Genomic DNA, 22,361 nt, shown 5'->3' on the forward strand with positions numbered 1-22,361 from the left:
GAGAGTCCCAAGGAAAGACGTTCTGGGACAGGCCATTGCCTCGGCCTTGGCCGCTTCCTCACCTTACCCCTGCGTTTCTTTGACTTTAGTTCATCCCGAGCCCCTCTCTCGGGGGTGCTTACCCTGGGCCCAGGCGCTTGCCACCGGCCTTCCCAGCTCAACCTTGGTCCTCGCCTGAGCCCCGGGAGTTGAGCCAAAAGGGTGGCGCCTCAGGCTGGAGGGCGCAGTCGGGGAAAGGTCAGGGCGGCCCCGCGCACCTGGGAGGGGTGACCCTGATCAGACTGCGCCCCAGTCTGTCTTGGAGTGGAAGCCACCTGGTCTGACCCTCAACCCTTCGAGTCACCCCTTCCCTGGTGGGCCGACTCCAGCCGCAGTTGCTGCGCACGCTCCCGGGAAAAAGCCCCGGGCGGAGCCACCTCTGCGCCCTGAACAGGTCTGAGCCGCGGCTCCCCTCCAGAGAGGGCGCGGGAGGTCCCGCAGCCGTTTCCACCTGCCGGGAAATCCGAGCTGTGCTTGCTTCAGCCTCTGCGGCTGCCGGAGCTCGCTCCTCTCCGCCCGCCAGCCAGGCTCAGCTCTGCACGCCCCCCAGTTGGCGCCCGCCAGCCCGAGTCACCTCTCCCGCGCCCCCGCCCCTCTCCAGCTCGCTCCCGCCCCCTCCCCCCCCCCGCGCGCCTCCTCTGCCCGCCCTCCCCCCCCTCCCCCTTCCCTCCTGCCCTCCCTTCATTCCACAAGTGTTGCTTCGCTCTCTCCGGCGCACTTGGCCAGCTGGAGAGGTGAGAGGGATCCTGCGAGCGGGCGCGGGGCGGCGAGTCCAGAGCCGCCGGCCGAGGGGAGGCGCGGAGAAACCGACTCGCTCTTGCTCTCCGGCCCCCGCCTCCCCCTGTGGCCAGCCGGACCTGCACCCCGCGCTTGCCCCCGCTCCTCCTCCCCCCGCCCGGCCGGCGCGCTCCTCCCCGGCCGGCCCCTCGGCGCGCTGCGCGCTGGAGGCGAACGCGGGCTGAGCCGAGCGCAGTGGCCGCCGACCACCGAGCGCCCCGCGCCGCTCCCTGCATGTGCGGCCCGCGGCGGCTCGCAGCCCCCGGCAGCAGCCTCGGCAGCTTCGGCCGCGCCTCGAGAGGCGGCTGCAGCGGCTCCAGCGGCGGCCGAGCGGCCGAGCCCGGGCTGGGAAACACGATGCGCCGCGTCCTCCGGCTGCTCCTCGGCTGCTTCCTCACCGAGCTGTGCGCCCGCGTGTGCCGGGCGCAGGAGCGAGCGGGGCACGGGCAGCTGGCGCAGCTGGGCGGCGTGGTGGTGCTGGCGGGGGGCAACCGCTCGGGGGCCGCCTCCGGAGAGGTCGGCGAGGGCGTGGGGGTCTCGGACGCACCCCCGACCCGGGCGCCCACGCCGGACTTCTGCCGGGGCTACTTCGATGTCATGGGCCAGTGGGACCCGCCGTTCAACTGCAGCTCGGGCGACTTCATCTTCTGCTGCGGGACTTGTGGCTTCCGGTTCTGCTGCACGTTTAAGAAGCGGCGACTGAACCAGAGCACCTGCACCAACTACGACACTCCACTCTGGCTCAACACCGGCAAGCCCCCAGCGCGCAAGGACGACCCCCTGCACGACCCCACCAAGGACAAGACCAACCTGATCGTTTACATCATCTGCGGGGTGGTGGCCGTCATGGTGCTCGTGGGCATCTTCACCAAGCTGGGGCTGGAGAAAGCGCACCGGCCCCAAAGGGAGCACATGTCCAGGTGGGCTGCCTTCCCCCCCTCACCCTCCCCTCCGGGCGCCGCTCTCCCTACTCTCCCCTCTCCACCTTACTGGAGGCAATGGCGCTCCCCCCGACCCCGGCTTCTCCGCGGGGGTATGTCACCCGCGCAGCCAACTTGGGCTGGGAGCGCAGAGAGGGGACGCTGCGCTCAGCACAGGTGCGGACATGAGCGTGTGTGGGGGGTTAGGGGTGTCTTCCGCCCTCCCCCGCCCGCTTGCCGCCCCCTCCCGCCGAGGCTTGCAGCGGACTTGAGACACACAGCCTGGGAACCCGTGGCTCCGAAGTCTTGGGTTTTGGGGAGGGGGTTCAGCCTTCGGATTCCAGATACTAGCCTCTAGGTAAACAGGGGCCGGCGAGCCCGAAAGGGAAGGGGGGCGTGTGTGAGCTCGCGCGCGCGCGTGTGTGCGGGAGGGAGGGAGGGAGGCAAGGAGTGTGTGCCGCCTGCAACTCGTACGACTCGCAAAAATGTGGCGAGGGAGGTGGAGAGTGCGGGGAGGGCGAGAACAAAAGCTGTGCTTGGAGCGGCCGCCTCGCTTTCTCCGAGCTGCCAGGTCCCTGGAATTGGGACCTCGCCACCCCTCCCCTTAACCCCCTCGTCCCCCTCTCCAGTCGCCATCTCTCCCAGCCTGGGGCAGCGACCTCAGCTGCGTGCTGCCCCCCCTTGCCCGGGCCGGCTTGGCCTCCAAGGACCGGAGCCCCCTCCCCGCGCGCCTTCACCCCCCAGACACCCTGATTCGTCAACTTCCCCTTTTGCCTTATTCATTATGCAAGTCCCAGCACGAGCAAGTCTCAGCAGATGGGAGAAGGCATTTGGGATTAATGGAGCTATTTGCCTTTTGCTTTTTTTTTTTTAAGTATCTAAATCGATTCGCACAACACAGTAACTTTGAGGCGGAACACGCAGACGCGAGGACGCAGCACCCGGCCGGGGAGAGGCCTAGGGTTGGTGTGAGGTCCGGGCGGGCGGGGTTGAAGAGCGCCGGGTGGCCTGCGAACAGCTGGATGACTGGGGCGCAAGGTTTATTCTTTTTCCGAATATGGTTAACAGAGTCGCCATGTGTTCCCCCCACGCCCCACCCAACACACACATACACACCCCGCACCTCCGGGTGCCTGTGTGCCCGCGTGTGTCTGCACGCGCTCCGTGTGCCTGCCTAAAAAATCTCAACAAAGAGACCCACCAAAAATAGGCGAAGGAACATCACCACCTCACTAGTAATTATTTTCTATTTATACTCAGATTATCAGATGATTTTTTTTTTTTTCCCCAGACGGGAAGAATTTGGGGGAAGAGGTGAGGTAGTCCCTCTCGGTTTGGGTCAGCAGGGAGGTGTGGATGGATGTTGAGGTCTGGAGGCACAGAAGTAAGCTCCTAGGGCATTCAAGAAAGCCTGACCTACTAAAAAGAGTCAAGAGCAGGCCCCGCCCACCTCCCCGTAACCCCGAGGTGCCCGATCGCCAACCGCAAGGGCCGGGTGGTTTCACTTCCCCCACTGTCCTCGCCAAGGGTCTGTATTAAGGTGAGAGTGAGACACGGAAGCAGGGCTGCGGCAGCGACTGTTGCCTTGGTAGGGAGATTCACCCAGGGATAGGTAGGCTGCCTTGCATATTTCGGTTTAATTCCTCTGCTGAAATCTCCTTGGAGCCTTTGCCTTGCAAACCGGCGCTTACGGGAGCCCTCCTCCTTGTTTGGCTGGGATGGGGGTGGAGAGGCGTGAAGAGGGAGGTGAGAAGGTGGAGAGGGGAGCTAACCTTTGGGCATCTGTGGGAGAAAGATGCTAGTAGCTTCAGGCCAGCAGGGACTCAACTTCCTGGTCCTGCCCCCTTGCAGCTCTGTTTACTTCAGCCCAGCAGGCTGCAGCCACATTCCTCTGCAGGTATTGGAAAAGGTCTGCTTGGAGGTGAAATCTAGGGGTGCCCAGTCCTGGGGTAACAGAGCCTTAACACAGGCTCTCCTTGCATACATTTTGGGAATTCCAGAATGGAGTGAAAGTATGTACTCCTGAAGAGAAAGGACGGTTGATTTTTACTTGCAACTCCTAAAGTATGGTTTTCAACCCCGGCTGATGTATAGGGTCACCTGGCATGCTTTTAAAAAAGTCCTCTTGCCGGGAGCCCCACCCTAGATGGTTCAAATCAGAACCTCTAGGGTGGGGCCTGAGCATCCATACTTATGTACATCTCTCCAGGCTTTACAGTGTTCAGCCAATCACTGCCCGGGAAAAGGAAGTAACATTTGCTGAGCACAGTTCTGGGTGCCAGGCACTATACTAGGGGTGTGTGTGTGTGTGTGTGTGTGTGTGTAAACATTCTCTCGTTTAGTTTGCACAGCGACGAGACAGGTGCTAATTTAATTCCCACTTACATAGGAGCAAATCATAGCTGAGGTTGGTGGCTTGCTCAAGGTCACACAGAAAATTGTGCAATCCTTAGTCCCCTGGTTTCAGCTGTGTCGGGGGCAGATGTTTTCAGTTTGAGTGAGCGTCAGAATTTGGGGAGCTTCCTAAAATGCACAGTCTTGAGTTCGATCCAGAGAGATTCTAAATCCATCCGTCTGGGCCTCGGAAATCTGCATTTCACCACCTCCCTGAATGGCTCACGTAAAGTGGTCCACACTTGGAGAAACACTGGTCTTGATTTGGGAATATTTTACAAGATTGAGGATGGATGAATTCATCCAGTGTGACTCTTATTTATTTACATTCTATTGCCGGTTTCCCCCGTGTGTGTAGCCTTTATGTGTATTTCTGTGGTGCTGGGGGCCGCCCCAAGTTCTCACCAAACGCCTCCTGCTCTGCTGATGCAGTGAATCATGTCAAGTCCCAGCCGTAGCAGTGGCCTCATCCACTTTTGCCTGCACGGGCCATGGGATGCTTGGGTGGGGCCAGCACACCAAGCTCGGCATCAGAGAGACTGTACAGTAGCTTCTAGGTGAAATTAACCTGCTGGCTGCAGCCTCTTCATTTACTTTGTCTGCAGCTGCTAGGGTCACTGGGATGGGGAGTTTGTTCTTACCTCATCTGAAAGTATCTTCTCCTCAAAGACTTAACAGCACGTGCTGCTCCCACATCACACCCTGACTGCTCCTGGTGACCAGTGTGCTTGTGTTTGAGGATGTCAGTTTCCAGGCTCAGAGTCCTGGGCACATCGCCTGCTTCCTTTTGTGCTGATTAGGACTGAAAAAGGGGAAAGACAGCAGTTCCAGGAGCGTGCATGGGCCTTGCCTGTGATGTTGGGAGAACTGTACAGATGCTCATTCAGCAGCTGTAACAGCTGCCACATTCAAGCACAATTTATTGGAAGAAGTGACTGCAAATGGTGGCCAGCTATGGGTACCAAACCATGCAGATGTGTTTTGTTTGGTCTGCAAGGTATTTCTATTTTTGTATTCTTATTTTTAAGTTTTCCTCAATTTGTTATTGTGAAACATTTTAAACATATAAAAAACTTGAAAGAAGAATAAACACGAAGTCCAGTATATCTTTCATCTAGAGCAGGGTTTCTTCCCCTTGACACTGTTGACATTCGGAGCTGGATAATTCTTTGCTGTGGGCACTGTCCTGAGCATTGCAGCAGCCCTGGGCTCTACCCACCAGGTGCAGGTAGCACCCACCCCACGCTTCATTCGTGGCAATTACAAACGTCCTCAGGTGTTGCCAAAAGTCATCCAGGGGCAAAATCACTCCCAGTCAAGAAGTACCAATTTAGATTGAACAATTATTAGTATTTTGTCCTGTTTGCTATCTCTCTCTCTCTCTTCCTTCTTTCCTCCCTTCCTTTTTTCCTTCTTTTCTCCTTCCCTCCCTTCCTCTCTTTTTTTCCTTTGTTTTTTGGCTGAAGCAGTTGAAAATAAGTTGCAGACATGATGCTTGATCCTTAAATACTTCAGTGTGGATCTCCTAAGAACAAGGACATTCTCCCGCATAACACAATTCCAGTACCACACCCAAGAAAAAGAACAAAAATCCCGTAACGTCATCAAATAGCCAACTGTATTACTGTTTTCCCAGTCGTGTACCAGAAATGTCTTTTAGAGCTTGGTTTCTCAAACCAGGATCCAGTCAAAGCTCACTGCCTTTGGCTTTGAAATCTCTTTAGTCTCTATTAAGTATGGTGTTTTGAAACCAACTTAGAACCAATTGCCAACATTTAAAAACTGAGAGATTTCACACAGAAATCCAGATTTCTGATTTCTCTTGAGAAATCGTTAGGTCCGGTAATACTGGACCTGCATATTCAAACGGCAACTGTTCCCTTTAGGACCCTCTCAGGTTTAATCTCCAGCCCCCGCCCACCCCCCCCAGCCCCATTCACTCAGTTATGTTACCTGCAGTCCCCAGAGAGGTCATCAGGCTGATCTTAACAGAAATGGGCTCAAGTCAGATGGCTCCAGATTCAGTCCCAGCTCAGCCACTTAATAGCTGTGTGATTCTGAGAAATTTACGTCACTTCTCTGATTCTCAGGTTCTTGCCTACAAAATGGGATGATGAGGGTCCCTATATCATAGGCTTGTGTGAGGATTCACTGAGACTGAGCTCAGAAAGCTCTTAGCGCAGGGCCTGCCATATGGTCACTGCTCAGTGACTATTACCCTTTATCATCATCCTTATTACTGGAATTTTCTAACCCTTATCTACCGAAGTGGGTGAAGTTGTAGTCTGGAACTCTGTGTCTAGCCCTTGCTCTGCTATGACTGTTTAGCTGTGTGACGTTGGCCAAGTCTCATAACCTCTCTGGGCTTGCATTTAATTTTAGCAGAAGGAGTGGCAGGTTCAGAATAGGAGAGACGATCCATGTATGACAACATTAGATGCATTGCAAAGAGTTGGCCTGCGTGATATTGAAGAACACTTGCTGGTTTTACTATTTTGCCATAAGCTTGTGTGTAAATTCTCATTTAATTTCATGTCCCACCCCAAGGAGGTCGGCCTTATGACAGTCTGCCTTTCACAGAGGCACAGATTGCTTTCCAAGAGGATGCACAAGCCCCTAGTGAGTGGAGGAGTTGGACTTCAGACCCAGACAGTCTGAGGCTGTAGCACGGATCCTCGACTACTAGGCTGCACTGCCTTGGATCACTGAGATGCAGGACTTCAATCTTTGCAGATCACAGAGAGGTGCTCGATGCCCTGCAAATAACAGTGCACACATCGGGGCCAGTTCACGGAGCCACTGTCAGATCAAGACTAGGCATGTTTTCTGCATCTGCCCCTGGCAGGGCCAGCCCCTTGGCAAAGGCATCGGTAAGAAATGACCTTGGGGGCAGGAACGCGTGTTTGAAGCTCTCTACACTTGAAGCCAGTAGGGAACACATGCCATTATTTTGCCCACCTTCAAACAGAATCCGAAATCCAAGTGGCAAATTATGTAGCACAATGTCCTGTGTGTTTTTCAAACATGCTTCACAAGTGCTGGAGTCTGTTGCAAAGAAATGGCATCAAGTGATATATGTCCCTTCTTCCCTTGCCTTTTCTCTCTTATTCCAGCTTCCCTTCTACCTCCCCTTTTTCTTACACATTTATGGTTATCTTGTGGCTTCCACCAGCTCCCCAGGCTGGAGAAGCCCATGAATGCATATACTGTTGGCCATGGAAAAGTCTAAATTATTTTTCTTTGCAGAATATGTTTGCTTCTCTTTGGGCACTGAGTCCTTAACATTTGAAAAATCAACTTTAACAACATTGCAAAGCAGTTATACTCCAATAAAGATGTTAAAAAAATCCACTTTATTGGGGTCTAATTTACACAATAAAATGCACACACATTATCTATACAGTTTGATGAGCTTGGACAAATGTCTACACCTGTATAACCACTACTCTAGAAAGGTACCTGGTGCCCATTGCCCTTAGATCCTTGAAAAATAAATGATGCTTCTGGTAAAAGAGGAAATTCTCAGGAATGCCATTCAAGTGTTTAAAAGTCAGGACATAGTTTAGACCTTGGAACCCCTGGAGGCTTTGAAGCAAGACGCTGGAACTCTGAGCTCTGTTCGATAATGCTGGGGTCTTTTATTTGCTCTCTGTAATTGGAAAGAAAAGGGATGCAGCCTTTTCTTTTTGTTCCTCAGATATGCCATGCTCATTGCTGCTTTGGAGTTGTTGTGTTGGTTTTCCTCAAATTCTCTGGCTGGCCCCTCGTCTGCATTCAAGTCTCAGCTCAGTGTCACCTTGTCTGAGACGCTGTCCCTGACCCCCCAGGCTTACTTACTAACGCCCCCCTCCTCGCCCCCTCCAGCCCATCACTTAATGTTATTTGCTTCATTTCACATTACAGTCGAAAATGAACTTAATAATGTACGGGTTTACTAGTTTATTATCTGTCTCCTTCCATTATCTTTCACAGTAAGGAGTGCAGGGATGCTCTCAGTCTCTTCCCCATCTGTCACCTGAGTCCTAGTACAGTACCTGGCACATAGGAGTTCTGATTCCTGACATCCTGGTTTATATGACATAAGGTATCTCCTCAGTCAGTCATTCATTTGCTCATTGATATATTCATTCAATAGGTTTTTATTGAGTACCTATGGTATACCCAGCACTGTGCAGAGAGCTCTGAGAATGCAGCGAATAGTGCAGGCACAGAGCTCATGGTCAAATGGCAGGAGACCGGTAATGTACAAGTAAATATACAAGTGACGTGATACTAAGTTGAACCTTATGAAATTGCCAATATTCCATCATCTTCAACCTCAAAAATGGCAATGTTTTAACATAACAATTTGGAACTGGGTTAAGGGATATCAAGGAAAAGTGTAGTTTCTTCAATAAGGTGCCTGAGTTAGGGTTCTCCAGAGAAACAGAACCTCTAGGAGATCGATCGCCCTATCTGTCTATCTATCTATCTATCTATCTATCTATGTATCTATCTACCATCTATCTATCTATGAAGAGATTTATGCAGAATTGCCACACATGATAATTGAAGCTGGGAGGTCCAAAATCTGCAGAGTCAAGGTCCCAGTTTGAGTCTGAAAGCCTGTAGGTCACCGTAGAAACATGAAGAGCTGACGTCCCAGTTTGAAGGCCATCAGGCAGGGAAATTCTCTCTTACTTGGGGGAGGGTCAGCCTTTTGTTCTATTCCAGCCTTCAACTGATCGGATGAGGCCCACCCCATGGAGGGCCATCTGCTTTCCTCAGTCTATCAATCTAAATGTTAATCTCATCCAAAAACACCCTCTCAGACGCATCTAGAATAATGTTTGACCAAATCTTGGTTCTCTTCAGTCAAGTTGACACATGAAATTTACCATGACATTACCTTTAGGATCTTGCTATTCAGATTGTGGCCTGTGGACCAGCAGCATCTCCATCACCTGGGAGCTTGAGCAGAATCTCAGGCCCTGCCTCAGACATCTTGAATCAGAATCTGCATCTTAACAAGACCCCGAAGGTAATCTGAATGCACATTCGAGTTTGAGAAGCACCCGAAGTATGTGCCACACATAAATACCAATTCCTTGGGCATTTGTTTGGTTTGTAGTACATAGTTGGTTCTTTCCACTAATTCACTAATTTTTAAAAACACATCCCTAATTGTAACATTTTTTTTAGCATACACCCCAATATATGCACATACCAACAAAAATGATTATGTACACTATAGCATTTATTATTTTTTAAAATTTTATTGAAGGATAGTTGATTTACAATGTGTTAATTTCTGCTGTACAGCAAAGTGATTCAGTTTTTTATATATATATATTCTTTTCCATTATGGCTTATCACAGGATATTGGATATAGTTCCCTGTGCTATACAGTAGGACCTTGTTGTTTAGATACACTATAAAGCATACATAAGAACAGAAATATTAAAGTGAGCTGAAGGTGAAATAAATATTTACAATTTGTTGCCAATGGTGCTGACTTCGTGCAACCATTAGCTCATCTCTCAAAGCCTAATGTGTGTTGAGGATGAAGCTTATCATTCATAAATAAATCCATAGTTTGAATAGTTTTCATGAGAGCTTTGATGATTTTTGGCTGACTTCATTTTGATCTGAATAGGCCATCATTTGTTTTAACCTTGTGAGAAGCTGTTGAAGAGGAGGGGTGAGTCCAATCTGTCATTCTCCTGTGCTTGTGTCATCAGTATTATCTCCAAGCTGTGGTTTTGTTATGGGGGACATTTTTAAGCCCCATGTCCATGTAGTGATGGTTAGCCTAGTAAAACTAGATACTTTGCCTGCACATCCCCTTTAGGGGTGCACGTAACTGCAATACAGGTGAGGCACCCTAATGATGGTGCCACTGACCGCCACCTTCCTTGGTCCAAGACTCCAGGTTCTCACCATCTGACGTGGGTCTTCCAAATGAGGGCTCCAGCATCAATTCACATATTAAATTTATTTCTTATTTTTAATGACTAAAGACCATACACAGAAGTTCTCATGTTTCCTTCCCCCATGCCAAATTATTTTAGGCAGTCCCTGAGGGAGTGGACCACACCTTGAAGACTCCTTGTCCAGGATGTGAGGGCTCTAAGAATCCCTGTCTTCACTGCATGCTCTGGGAAGGGCTGCCTTGGAAAAAGTATGGCTTGGCTTTTAGGTGAATTTCATGGACTTTGGCACTCAGAAGAAGCCCAGGGAATCTGCCGATGGCAGTGCTGACCGAGTTCACGGATAGACATCCTGAATGTTTACTTTGCTGTCCTCTTGAAAGTCCGAATATTCTGAAATTTTGGAGAGACTCCTTAGAGAATCTGTTGAGATCTATGGCTTCTTCTTCGAGAAAAACGCACAAATAAAATTTCCATTCAATTCCAGAGGAGTTCAGAGATCTCCTGAAGTTCATATAAAGAGCCCGTTTAAAAGTGAAAAAAGGCAAATTAGGTTTGGGAGGGATCTGTTCTATGTTTCAAACATTCCTCCCCTGCAGCCCCTTTGAGTTTTAGGCCCTGCTTACTGCACAGAGTAGGAAGGAGGCTGGACTCTGATTTCAAAGACACTCAGATTTGTATCTTAGTCCCTCCACTGATTAGCTGAGTTAACTTGGGCATTTTTTTGTTTTGGAGAATGGATAATCCACACCTTGTAACATTATCCCCCCTGTTTGCCATAATCCAGCTTTATTGGCCTTCTTGCTTGTCCCTCAGATGCGTGAACTCTTTCCTGCCTCAGGACCTTTGCACTTGCTGCCCCCTCTGCCCAGAATGTTCTTTCATCGTCTTTATGTGACCAACTCCTTCTACTGTTCAGGGCTCGACTCAGATGTCACCTCCTCAGAAAGGCTTTTCCAGACCACTCCATCTCAGTATATTTAGGATTAAAAAAAAAGTGTCCAGAGACTTCCCTGGTTGTCCAGTGGTTAAGACTCCGCCCTCCCAATGCAGGGGGCCTGGGTTTGATACCTGGTCAGGGAACTAGATCCCGCATGCCACAACGAAGATCCCATGTGCCGCAACTAAAACCTGGCACAGCCAAATAAATAAATGTTAAAAAATATTAAAAAGTGTACAATTCAGTGGTTTTTAGTATATTCAGAAAGTTGAGCAACCATCACCACTGTCTAATTCTAGAACATTTTCAGCATCCTAAAAAGAAACCCTTCACTCATTAGCAGTCACTTCCTGTTTCCCTTCCGACACCCCCAGCCCCTGGCAACCACTAATCTACTTTGTCTCTGTGGATTTGCCTATTCTGAACATTTCATGTAAATGGAATCAGTTCACCTCTCTGAGTCTTTGTTTACTCATCTGCAAACAAAGAGTAATAATCCTCATAAGATGTTTACATGCTGCTTAGTTGAATTAAAGTATGTAACGTGACTAGTATAGTGCCTGGCTTATGGTAAGTACTCAGTAAATGTTACTTATTGTTAGGAATAGTGGGCCATTGCTGTACGTGAAGTGTTGGTATCTAAGGTTAGTCATAAAGGGGAACTAAACTTGTGGGGTGCAGACATATTACATATATTCATCATTTAATCCTCTCAACAACTCTATAAAGTAGGTAACAGTGCTATTACATCACTATTGTGAGAGGCATGTGAACTGTTCTGCATGAGGTCCTTATGTAATCTCTAATTGCAGTGATCTTACTTACTTACTAATGTCTTTTTTTCCCCTCTGCCCCTAAGTAGAATGGCAGCTCCATGGAGGAAGGGGTCTTGTCTTTTGTTCATAGGCCCATGTAGGTGCCAATGATTGTTTTGAATGAACAGATTTAAATTTTCTCTTCTTTCAGGGCCCTTGCAGATGTCATGAGGCCACAGGGCCACTGCAACACTGACCACATGGAGAGAGATCTCAACATCGTGGTCCATGTCCAGCATTATGAGAACATGGATACCAGAACCCCCATAAATAATCTTCGTAAGTACAGCTGTGCCATCCATTCCAGTCCTGTGTGGTGACCCAAGTGGTGGTCACACCACTCCAGATTTCATGGTGTATGTTTGGATCCATGAAGAGCTTCTCTCTGTTGAATAAGAAGTTTTATTTTATCTCTTCTGGATCAAACTGTGTGTGGCATCCTCAGATTTCACTTGGTTTGTTTCTCTGTTAAAGACTGACCCACTTGGTGGATTTCTCATGTTTGGTTCTTCTATTAATAGAACCACTTGGGTGGTTCATCTTGGTTGATCTGTTAACTAATGGCCCTCTTGGTTGGTTCATCATGGTTGGGTACTTAGTTAACCAATGGATTACTTGGTTGGTTCATCTTAGATAGTAAATCTGTTAGCCGATAACCCATTTTGTTGGTTCATCTTGATTGGGTAATCTGTTAACCAATGGTTCATTTGCTTATCTGTCTCCCTCCTGAGGTAGGCCAGTTGTGTCTTTTAGGTTTCATGCTGCTTTCAGTTAACAGATACTGGTTCAGAAGAACCAGATTTATTTTTCATAAAACTAGAGTTTTGTAAATATAATCCACAAACACTTTGTGTGTGTATGTGTGTGCGTGTGTGCATGTGTATGGAGTTTTGAGTTGTGGTTATGTTGGTTTGGGGTGGGTGTGTATGTGTGATTCAACAGTAGCAAATTGTTCCATTGTTCTTCCAGGAGAAAAAAAAGCTGCATTTGCTATTGTGTTTCAACAGGTATTCTTTAGCTGATGGAGCATAGTTGGGGATCTTAGTATGGTCCCAAAGATTTTCTTTCCTTTCAAAGATCTGTATATACAACATACATTATGGAGCTGGTGCACTGACTACAGGCAGTGGGGAAAACAAGATTGTTTTGTTTTTGACAGTAGTGTACTACCGTGGTTACTCCTAGCAATTATGTTTTCAAGTAACCGCCACATTAAAGTAATGTGGAGGGCTTGGTTTAAAATAACAAAAACCAGACAATTTAAAGTGTGCATTCAGTTGTGGCTGGAGGTTCTTAAAAACAGAAACATTTCTGACAGTGCACATTTTTCTAGTCTGGGTCGCCTTTGCTAAAGCTGCACCAGGAGCGGCATTGGTGTTTTATTTGCTGAATCATACTTTTGGACTGGTTGCAAATTTTCATGCTCAACGGGTAGAGGAATAAGCCTGTGGAATTTGACATAGGTGATGCAGATTCTCTGATTCTGCATGGTGACAGTTGTTCATGGCCTTGGAAATGTCGCAGTATGTTGGCAAAGTCAATGTGTACATGGTTTGAAAATAGGTTACTAAGTAGAAGGTCTTAGGTTTCATTATATTAAATAATTTGACATTATTTATTTGTGAACTGGACCATAAAATGATATGAGAAATAGTCACATTTTAGAGCAAAATACACCAGCCATTGGAAGTTTTATGACCAAATCTCACAGCCCTGAAAGATATGGTAAATTGCGCCAACTCTGATATGGCAATCATATCCAATTCTGGTTTTGATGGAAATGAGCACATTCTCCTTCAGAATGCACTGGGAAATAAGTTGAACCTAGGTGTATGTGAGTCCCAAACATCACAAGTGAGTGAATGTGACCATGAGGTAGAGAAAGCTGAAATGGTATTGAGTCCTTGGCTATAAAAGGCAGCTGTTGAAAGTTTCTCATTTGAAGTTTCAATTTTTAGGATGATTTTGGATCAGCACTTGAGTGGAATAACAGAATCATTGAAGGCACTCAAATTTCACCATTCCATCAGGCAAAAAGGACAGGCGACATTAATGAATCTTGCTTTAGTAAGGGATTTTTTAAAAAAATATTTATCTTTTTGGTTGTGTTGGGTCTTAGTTGCAGCAGGTGGGCTCCTTAGTTGTGGCATACGAACTCTTAGTTGGGTCATGCATGTGGGATCTAGTTCCCCAACCAGGGATCAAACCCAGGCCCCCTGCATTGGGGGCATGTAGTCTTAACCACTGTGCCACCAGGGAAGTCCCTTTAGTAAGGGATTTTTGTTTAAAGTTGTACTGAGAATAAATTACTGTTCAGAGATGGGTGTCTAGGTACTGAGCAATTCAGAAGTCTCCTGTGACAGGCTAACTTGGTTTATTTATGATTCTTGCTTTTAGTCTATATTTGTGTTTCAGTAATCAATGGTCTTTTTATACCAAGAAAAAAAATGTGTCTTGTAATATTTTACTGGGTAGAATTACACCAGAGCATTCCTGGCAAACTACAGGGGAGAATTCCAGGTGTTATGTCACAAACACTGCATTCTCATAAGAATTACCACAGATATTAATTTCATATAATTCTGCTAGTTTGGTTCAATCCTTATTTCCAAGTGTTTTTGGGACTATCTGAAGATAAGAAGCATATAGCCTTTCCACAGATTTACATTAATAAGTTTAATTGATATAACAAGTTAATTCAGTAGTTGGTAGTGATTGTGTTTCCTTGTAATTACATGTTTGTCTTTTGTTGACTTACAGGAGCTCTTTATATATTGTAGACATGTGGGAAAAATTTGCATGTTCAGAACAAAGAATGATTTGGGAAGTTCATGAGAAGATAGGACTAGATAACTGATATTTATCAGTTATTAAATGTTCAAGAAGCCAAGCCGTCACCAGAGCCCACTCTGACCAGTAGAGAGCTAGGAGAGAAGGAATTCTGTCTAATAACCAGAAAGTAGGACCAGATCTTGGTGCCAGAATTAGCATGCACCTATTGAATATAAAACCCTTTTCTGGACATTATGGGAGCTACAAAGATCTACCATTGCAAAAAACGGAATGAAAGATGCATCTATTTGTGATACAACAAGAAGGGACACATCGTGCCACTTTTAGGGTGTTCTTCACTAAACATTCAAGTTGCCAGATTTGACTGGAAATTCGATAGGCCCAACTTAAATGTTATTTTCATCTCTGTTCAATTACCCACTTGACATTGCTTTAAGAGAATAATCATCTCCATATATTTATCTCTCCTCCTCTTGATACTAATGCTAGATCACTTTATGATCTTTCCCTTATGCTTTGTTTAAATGCTAAGAGAATCAACATTCAGTCTGGAAATCTGGATATTTGGAAGGAGGGGAGTGGAGAAGGACTAGGGTGAAGGCAAATAGGGGGCAGAGGGCTTCAATGTGGGGAAATTTTTTGCCGACCTTTATCAGTTTTGTGAAGCTGATTTTTCCTGTGATATGCAGGACTTGCCTTTTTTATCTGAAGATGGATTTTTCTTCAGCAGATGCTGCTCAGGGTCTTTCCAGGCATTCAGTGATATTGCCTAAAAATATTTAGTCTGATAATCAAAAGGGCTTGGACCTCTTTGATTAACAGGATGTAGATTCAGATGAGATAGTGATTTTCTGCAAAGGCTCCTAGGCTTCTGTGTAATTACAGTTTGCTTTTGAAGGCACATTTTGTCCTCAAGTGCCGTGAACATGCTCTGTCTCCCCGACCCCAGCCTCCCTGCCTGCCAATGACACCTCCCACCCCTTTTGAGAGTCCAGGGTAAATGTAGGCTCCCTTTGGTGTTAAGAACGGGATGAACCGTTTTTTTTTTTTTTTTTCCTTTTTTGGCTGCGCCGGCGGCTTGTAGGATCTTAGTTCCCCGACCAGGGATCGAACCCACGCCCCCCGCAGTGGAACTGCAAAGTCCTAACTGCTGGAATGCCAGGGAAGTCCCTAGTGTTAAGAATGGGAGACGTGAGTGAGGGGCTGTGGGGACACCATATCACCTGGATCACCGTTTCTCAACTTGTTTGTGTTAAAAGCACACTTTTTTTTTTTTGAAATAAAATTTTAATTTGGGAATAATTGTATATTTATAGAAAAGTGGCAAAGACAGTACACAGAGTTCTGTATATTCCTCAGCCACTTTGATGTTAACATCTTACATGACTATAGTATGGTCAAAACTAAGAAATCAACATCAGTATGTTATTTTTAGCTAAATGGTAGATATTGTTTGGATTTCACTAGTTTCTTCCTTAACGTCCCTTTTCTGTTTCAGGATCCAATCCAGGACACTACATTACAGTAGTACAGCCAACTTGATAGTAGAATTATGGTTGTGCAATATTGTTTAATGATGTGGTGAAGGCTGGAATCAACACTGAATAAGTCAGCGGCAATTACAAAACCTTTATTGCCGCCGTATAAAAAGTGTCTCCCAGTGTCTATGAAAACATCCACGTTAAATTATTCACCTGCTCACTGTTGGAATGGACCCAGTTGCTGTCCTGACTGTGCTCTCATGTATACTCACGGGACAAAGGACCCTCACGTTCCATACAAACACGCAACCCCACTTTGGAATGGGGTTAATGTTACAGTATTTATTTCACGGCATAATCTGAGCAAGTGAGATCTCACCCCAAACTCTGGAGAAATGCTGACTTGATATTTCAGGGCACAGAATCCATCAGAAAGACCAGGTTCTTATTCCAGCTTCTACTCACACCCTCTCCTCCCCCAGGACCATTCCCAAGTGGCTTTACAAGGAATCAGATGAAAAGCAAACCCATGATTTAGTTTCTGAAGAGGTTGTACAGCTCATACCTAGGGCCAAATGGATTTCCATTCATTTGTCCATATTTACCAAGGCACCCGGGATGTCCCATACTCGACTTTTGGAGATACGGGAAGGAATATTCCCAAATACTTTTTTTTTTTTTTTTAATTTTATTTAATTTTATTTATTTATTTATTTATGGCTGTGTTGGGTCTTCGTTTTTGTGCGAGCGCTTTCTCTAGTTGTGGCAAGCGGGGGCCACTCTTCATCGCGGTGCGCGGGCCTCTCACTGTCGCGGCCTCTCCTGTCGCGGAGCACAGGATCCAGACGCGCAGGCTCAGTAATTGTGGCTCATGGGCCCATCTGCTCTGCGGCATGTGGGATCCTCCCAGACCAGGGCTCGAACCTGTGTCCCCTGCATTGGCAGGCAGATTCTCAACCACTGCGCCACCAGGGAAGCCCTCCCAAATACTTTTTAAAAATTGGGGGGAATTACCAACAAGGACCTACTGTATAGCACAGGGAAGTTTCCTCAATATTTTGTGGTAACGTATAAGGGAAAAGATCTGAATTACTGTGCTGTACACCTGAAACTAACATTGACATTGTAAATCAACTATAGTTCAATAAAAAATAAGTAAAAAAAAAAAAAAAAAATAAACAAATAAGTAAAAAAGTAAATTTGGGGGTAATTTCCTAAGCAGGACAGGGAAAAAGATAAATATAGATACAAAAGAAATATGTGAGATAGTGCAATAGTAACAGTAAACTGCACAGACAGCATTCTAAACCCCTACCACATTGAATCCTACAGAACTTATTGGGTTGGTACTATTATTTTCACCATCAATAGGACAGATAAACTGAAGTCAGAGAGGTTAAGTGGCTTGTCCAAAGTTCATACAGTTACTAAGTAGTAGAGCTGGGATTTAAATGGGGCCAGTCACATCCCAACATCTGTGTTTTTAACCACCACACTACATTACCTTTCCTTGTGGTACAGATGTTTGCCGAAGGGGGAAGAAAGGATATGTTAAGTGAACCTAAAGAGCAGTTGGCATTCCAGGAAAGAGCTGTTTCCAAAATACTCTCCAATGTACTGTCTTGTGATGAGTCCTCCCTTAGGGCTAATAACTAATATTTGTCAAGCCCTTCCTAAGTGGAGGCATTGTGCTAAATGCTTGGAATATATTAGCTCCTTTCATATGCAAAGCAACCCTCAAACTGCCTAGGCTCATTCCTGCCTCAGGGCCTTTGCACATTCTGTGCTTCCTGCCTACAGCACAGGCTCCCAGGCCTTTTCCATCTCATCTCTTACCCCTATTGCCACTTCATTAGAGAGGACTTCCTTGTCTACCTTTTTGGCCCCCAAATCACCCACTGTTCCCCATTTTCCCATTATTCTCTTCATGAGTTTTGTATTCTCCGAAGTTGTCTTACTCATTATTTTACTTATGCTTCTTTCACTACGATGTAAACTCCACGAGAGCAAATGCTTTGTACTGTCACAGCTGTACTCCCCACAGCAGGAACTGGGCTGGCTCATGGCAGCAGCTCCATAAATTTTTGTCTAATAAATGAAAAAGCCTATGGAAGAGGTTTCATTTTGTGGAGGATGATAGATGAAACAAAATGGGAAAAGTATTGTTATTGTAGCCGGGTGACCAAATACATGGGGATTCATTATTCTCTCTATCTTTGTGTATATTTGAAAATATCCATAATAAAATTAAAAATTAAAGAGCTTGTCCATGATATCATAGTTAATATACAGAGGAGCCAGGATTCAAGCCCAGGTCTGTCTGATTCCATAGCCTGAACTTTAATGGATGCACTTGGGTTATCTTCTGGTGAATAACCAGGCTCAGGATGGGTAGGAATCAAGACACCTCAGGGACTTCAGGAGGTGGAGTGGGTAAAACATCACTATCGTTTCTGTCCTTAATGTGCTCAATCACTGTGTCTTTTAGTTCACTTTATCCAGAGAGAAAATGTGATTGGTTTCTGACCAACCAATGGCCTGGCTTCCCTGGATCAGCTCTCTGACCCCAGATTAATCAGTTGGGTGGGATGGAGAGTGTCTTGGTCTCCTTCTCAGGACTGTAGTGAGACTAGGTCTCCAAGAAGGCTGTGTTTGAGCAGCAGGGTGGAGATGGCTGTTTTAAGCTTCCTTGGGGCAGGGGCAGGGTTTACATTTGTCTTACTCTCTCGCCTGTACCTCCAGTGCCTAGTAATTACACAGTATTCAACGGATGTTTGTTAAATGAAGGGATACATGCATGTATGAATGAATGTCTAGCACAAGCTCCATAAGAGATCTAGGGGAACCCATTAGCAGGACCCTTGGGATTTTGAGTTTTGAGGGAACTTGGCGATTCCAACTCCTATGAGGCTTTCACTCTCTTCTAAGAAGCGACAGCTACCAACACTGTTGTTCCTGAAATGACTGGAGAGGATGGTCTTTCCATCTGAAGATCTATGACTCTAATGGTTTTGGCACACAGGTCAGCAAATCTTAGAGCTGATAAGAGTTAGGGGGTGGATCTATACTGGATCCACTAAAAACATTTTTAGGTTCAGGGCCGTAGCTTGAGTTGACTTTGTGTGGTTTTAGATCAAGAGCTCTGGTTTTCTCTTGAAGCATTCAGTGTTATAGATGAGATCCTGACATGTGATGATGCTCATTAGATATTAGACAATATATCTTTGAGGTGGTTCAGTGAGGGCGTGGGGGATGTGGGCTTGGGAGGTGGACATGGTTGGCTTGGGTGTCTGCTCTGTCACCTGTTAGCTGCCCAGGCTTGGAAAAATTTATTTAATTCTGTAAACTTCAGTTTTCCATTCTATGAAAAGAATAAAATAACATCTCCCTTACAAGATTGTTGTGGAGATTACATGAATTAACACTTATAAAGGACTTAGCTTAATGCCTGGTAACATACACATTGGTTGTTACTATCATTATTTGTGGAGTGAGTGAGCATTAATGTTAAGGTGGTCCGTTCGCTAGGGGCCAGTGATGCACATTGGTATGAATTTGTTGTGCAGTTGTCTTCACGGTGAAAATATTTTCACTCTGTGTGCCTGTTGATAACCCCATTTGTGTGTGTGTGTGTGTGTGTGTTTTTACTACTAATGTTTTTGATGCAAATGAGAACTGAAGAAACTGTCAATTCCTTCCCAAGGAGATAGTTGGGATGGAGCAGCTGTCCCATTCTTAGCCATTTGTTCCTGTCTTATGTTCTTCTATTCTCATTAAAACACATGAGCTTTCGTTCTGGTAGGAGTGTTAATTTTAATATTTATTTACACTGGCAGACCAGACCTGTAGGAATCTGTCTGGCCCCCAACATGTCTTATAGTTCTACCTAGAAAATGAGATTTGTGTGTGTGTGTGTGTGTGTGTGTGTTTGTGTCTACGTGTGTGCATGCACAGGCAACAGAAACAGAGCCCTTAAAAGAAAAAAAAGAATCACCACTTTCTGTAAGTCAACTCTTGGGCTCTTTTCAAAAATTGCTACTAATGCTGGCCACATGGCATTGCCTAATTGGATCTATATTGCCTTTCCAAAGTGCTTCCAACCAGCTGTAGGACTATTTGTAAAGAAAGCCTAAGTGCTTATCACAGTGTCTGGTTTAGTTTAAAAGATGCCAAGTTCTGCTCCTTCCATTCTAGGGAAAGCCTATCCAGTTCCTTTGGGAGAGCATTTCTATTTAGATATCTGGATTCAAAGATGCAACATGCCTACTATGTGATTGACGGTGTGGATTAAAAAAGAGGAATAAATGAAACAGAATAATGCTTGTTCTGCTCCTACCACATACATGCATTTTCCTCCTCACAACAATCCATGAAATAATTGAAATAGGTACTGCACCTACATATTATAGATGAGGAAACTATGGCATAGAGAGTTTAAGTAACCTGCCCAAGGCCATAGAGATTTTTAGTAAGGAGTTCAGACCAGAGACATGGGTTCAGGCATGAACTCTATTCATGACTTTTCTCATGCCTTTCCCAAGGACTTGCACCGGGTGATGTAACAGATTATGTTTCTTTTTCTCCTTCTCCCCCTTATTTATTGAGCCTCACTAAGAATCACTATATTAAATGACACTCATCTCTGAAAATGGACCAACTGGATAAAGCCGTCATTTCTGTCCTAGAGGACTCAGATATTAGCCAATCGTTTGCTTTCTTGTCATTAATATTTCCACATCCTCAATCAACATTGAATTGATATTTATTAAAATTCTGCTACGTGTCAGGCAACGTGTTAGGAAAACCAGAGGTATGAGGATGAATGAGACAAAAATAAGAAATATCCTCTGGATCTTATGATACAGTCGGGGAGATGGAAGAGAAAACAGGTAATTGCAAAGCAGCCTGATAGGGATAATAAGTACAGGATGCTACGGGAGCATAATGGGGGCCTCCTCAAAACACTTGGGGCTGAGGAGGAGGGAAGGGAGATTGGAACAAATTTTCCTGAGAAATAGGTATTTTGCTCTTAGGGAGAAATACTTCCCAACAACTTTCCAAGAATCAGAGTGAAAGAGGGGCTTCCCTGGTGGTGCAGTGGGTAAGAATCCGCCTGCCAATGCAGGGCACACAGGTTCGAGCCCTCGTCCGGGAAGATCCCACGTGCTGCGGATCAACTAAGCCCGTGCGCCACAACTACTGAGCCTGTGCTCTAGAGCCCGTGAGCCAAGCCACAGCTGCTGAGCCCGTGTGCCACAACTACTGAAAACTGCGTGCCACAACTACTGAAGCCCGTGTGCCTAGATCCCGTGCTCCGCAACAAGAGAAGCCACTGCAATGAGAAGCCCATGCACTGCCACGAAGAGTAGCCCCTGCTCGCCACAGCTAGAGAAAGCCGGCACCCAGCAACGAAAACCCCACGCAGCCAAAAAATAAACAAAGAAATTTATTAAAAAAAAAGAGTGAAAGAAAGCAGAACATTTTTATGTACTGACTTTGCTTGCTTTTGATTGAGGGGAGAACTGTCAGTCCTAGAATACAGCTCGCTGTTGCAGGTCTGATTACTTTTATACAAATTATAGAAAGGGGGAAGAGGATTTTGTTCGGTTAGGGTCATACTGCTTTTGGTAGGAAAATTAAAATACCATGTCTGACGCGGGAAGAACAAAACTTCAGGATGAGCTTTCAAGAGTTGAATAGAGATTTTTTTCAGAACAGTCTTTGCGTTCAAGTCAGCTGGCTGTTCTTGGAGATTAGCATTGAATATTTACTTCTTTTAAAAATAATTGCCAATATAAAACTAAGCAACATAGTTTAATACCATAATACATATATTAAAATAATTTATAATAAGGCTTTAAGAAACTGCCTGAAAAAAAATCCCAGTAAGGATTCTCAGTAAAGTTAATTATAAGTTGAAAAGGAAATCCGATCACATTAGTCTGAGAATGCAGTTAATGAAACTAAGTGTAATCATAATCTGAATATTTCATTAAATGGAGACTTAAACTCATTAATTTAGGTATTAGGCTTGGATTGTGTGCTCTCAAGAAGACTGCCACACTCTAAGCCGAGCCTGGACTTTCACACATTGAAATCCAATCCTTCGTCCAGGGAGACAGGCTTCTTCTCTGAGATCTGTCCACGGTGCCGATTCGTACCCTGGATGTATAATATTATAGTCATTCAAGCCACCCAGCAAGAAAAGTCTATCTCAAAGAATTTTGGAGCTGGAGGGAACTTTGGGAATCATTTTGCCTTTGGTTTACCACATTTTTGGTTTCAAAGGTAAC

At 45.8% G+C, this 22,361-nt stretch overlaps 1 protein-coding gene across 2 annotated transcripts in view; it reads left to right on the plus strand.

The window, feature by feature from the left end:
- The first annotated feature begins 748 nt into the window (after positions 1 to 748).
- SHISA9 (shisa family member 9) overlaps positions 749 to 22,361 on the plus strand; it is a 296,620-nt gene continuing 275,007 nt past the window's right edge. For both annotated transcript variants that reach the window (XM_082359282.1, XM_082359283.1), the window contains exons 1-2: positions 749 to 1,736; positions 11,946 to 12,073. In XM_082359282.1, coding sequence (XP_082215408.1) covers positions 1,051 to 1,736; positions 11,946 to 12,073 — 814 coding nt within the window. In that variant the 5' untranslated portion in view covers positions 749 to 1,050. The remainder of the gene's footprint in view (positions 1,737 to 11,945; positions 12,074 to 22,361) is intronic.

This window comes from Balaenoptera borealis (assembly GCF_965194805.1).
Source record: "Balaenoptera borealis genome assembly, chromosome: 16".
In the NCBI taxonomy this organism is placed as follows: Eukaryota; Metazoa; Chordata; class Mammalia; order Artiodactyla; family Balaenopteridae; genus Balaenoptera; species Balaenoptera borealis.